At 57.4% G+C, this 1,013-nt stretch overlaps 1 protein-coding gene across 1 annotated transcript; it reads left to right on the forward strand.

The window, feature by feature from the left end:
- The first annotated feature begins 399 nt into the window (after nucleotides 1–399).
- LOC127306241 (protein RESPONSE TO LOW SULFUR 2-like) lies at nucleotides 400–1,013 on the forward strand. Its single transcript, XM_051336866.2, has one exon. It carries the CDS (start codon nucleotides 533–535, stop codon nucleotides 818–820), a length of 288 nt encoding a protein of 95 aa, XP_051192826.1. The 5' UTR covers nucleotides 400–532; the 3' UTR covers nucleotides 821–1,013.

The raw sequence follows: 1,013 nt of genomic DNA on the forward strand, positions 1-1,013 counted from the left end.
ATGTTTAAATAAAAAAAAATAGGAAAACAATACACCTCGAGGCGCAAACAGACGCGCAGACAAAAATGACCATTTTCACGTCCACAAGACGACGCAAATGAACCCATGTGCCATGTGAACAATTTAAGTGTCATTTCTCGTCGTTCCCGTTGGACATGCCCGGCTATCGGCTCCAGGAGTCGCAGGCACACCTCTGAACCATAGGAGAGACGTGCGGGCAAAGTATGGGCGATGATGACCTCACCCTCCATGTAGCACGACTCGACAGGTACACGCCGACGCCTAACGTGCGGGATCGATTCATTGAACCTGGCCGCATTCCCGTTTCCCCTTCGCAGCTGCAAGCCTGCAGCCCACCCCAGCGGTTTCGGCGGTCCTATATAAAAGGCGCAACGACCCGATCGAGGGAGATCCAAGCCAGCTCGATCGCAGCCTCGTGCAACAGTATTCCAGTGCAGCACTCACAGATCATCTTTGCCCGAGAGAAGCTAGTAAGCGCATAATATATAAGGCGAGGAAGACAGCCGCGGCTATGGACGGCAAGAGCTCGGAGCTCGCGAGGGCGGTGGCCGAGGCGGAGGCGAGAGAGGAGCGGCTGCGGCGGGAGCTGGAGGCGGCGCTGGCGCGGGTGGCCGTGGCGGAGGAGGCCGAGGAGCGGCTGTGCGTGCAGCTCGGCGAGCTGGAGGCGGAGGCCATGGAGCAGGCTCTCGAGTACCAGCAGCACGTGAGGGCGCTCTCCGAGAGGCTCGCCTTCATGGACGGCGTGCTCAGGTCCTCCGGCGCCCTCCAGAGCGCCGTCGTCGCCGGCGGCATGCACTGACCATGGTTGCTTCCTTCAGTGCTCCGTATATGCTAAGGATCATGCGAGACTGCACGGATTTGGTTTTCTTAATCTCAACTTCTGTGTGGTGTGGTGTAGCGTGTACAGGATGCACATTTTTACTTGAGATGTGTATAGTTCATCTGTGTAGCCCAAATGACTCTTTGGAGAACATGCGAGCTTTCCTTGGTCC

Source organism: Lolium perenne, chromosome 1 (genome assembly GCF_019359855.2).
Source record: "Lolium perenne isolate Kyuss_39 chromosome 1, Kyuss_2.0, whole genome shotgun sequence".
Lineage (NCBI taxonomy): Eukaryota > Viridiplantae > Streptophyta > Magnoliopsida > Poales > Poaceae > Lolium > Lolium perenne.

Coding starts and splice junctions, on each gene's coding strand:
- LOC127306241 (XM_051336866.2), top strand. CDS start 533: ATGGACGGCAAGAGCTCGGAGCTCGCGAGGGCGGTGGCCGAGGCGGAG.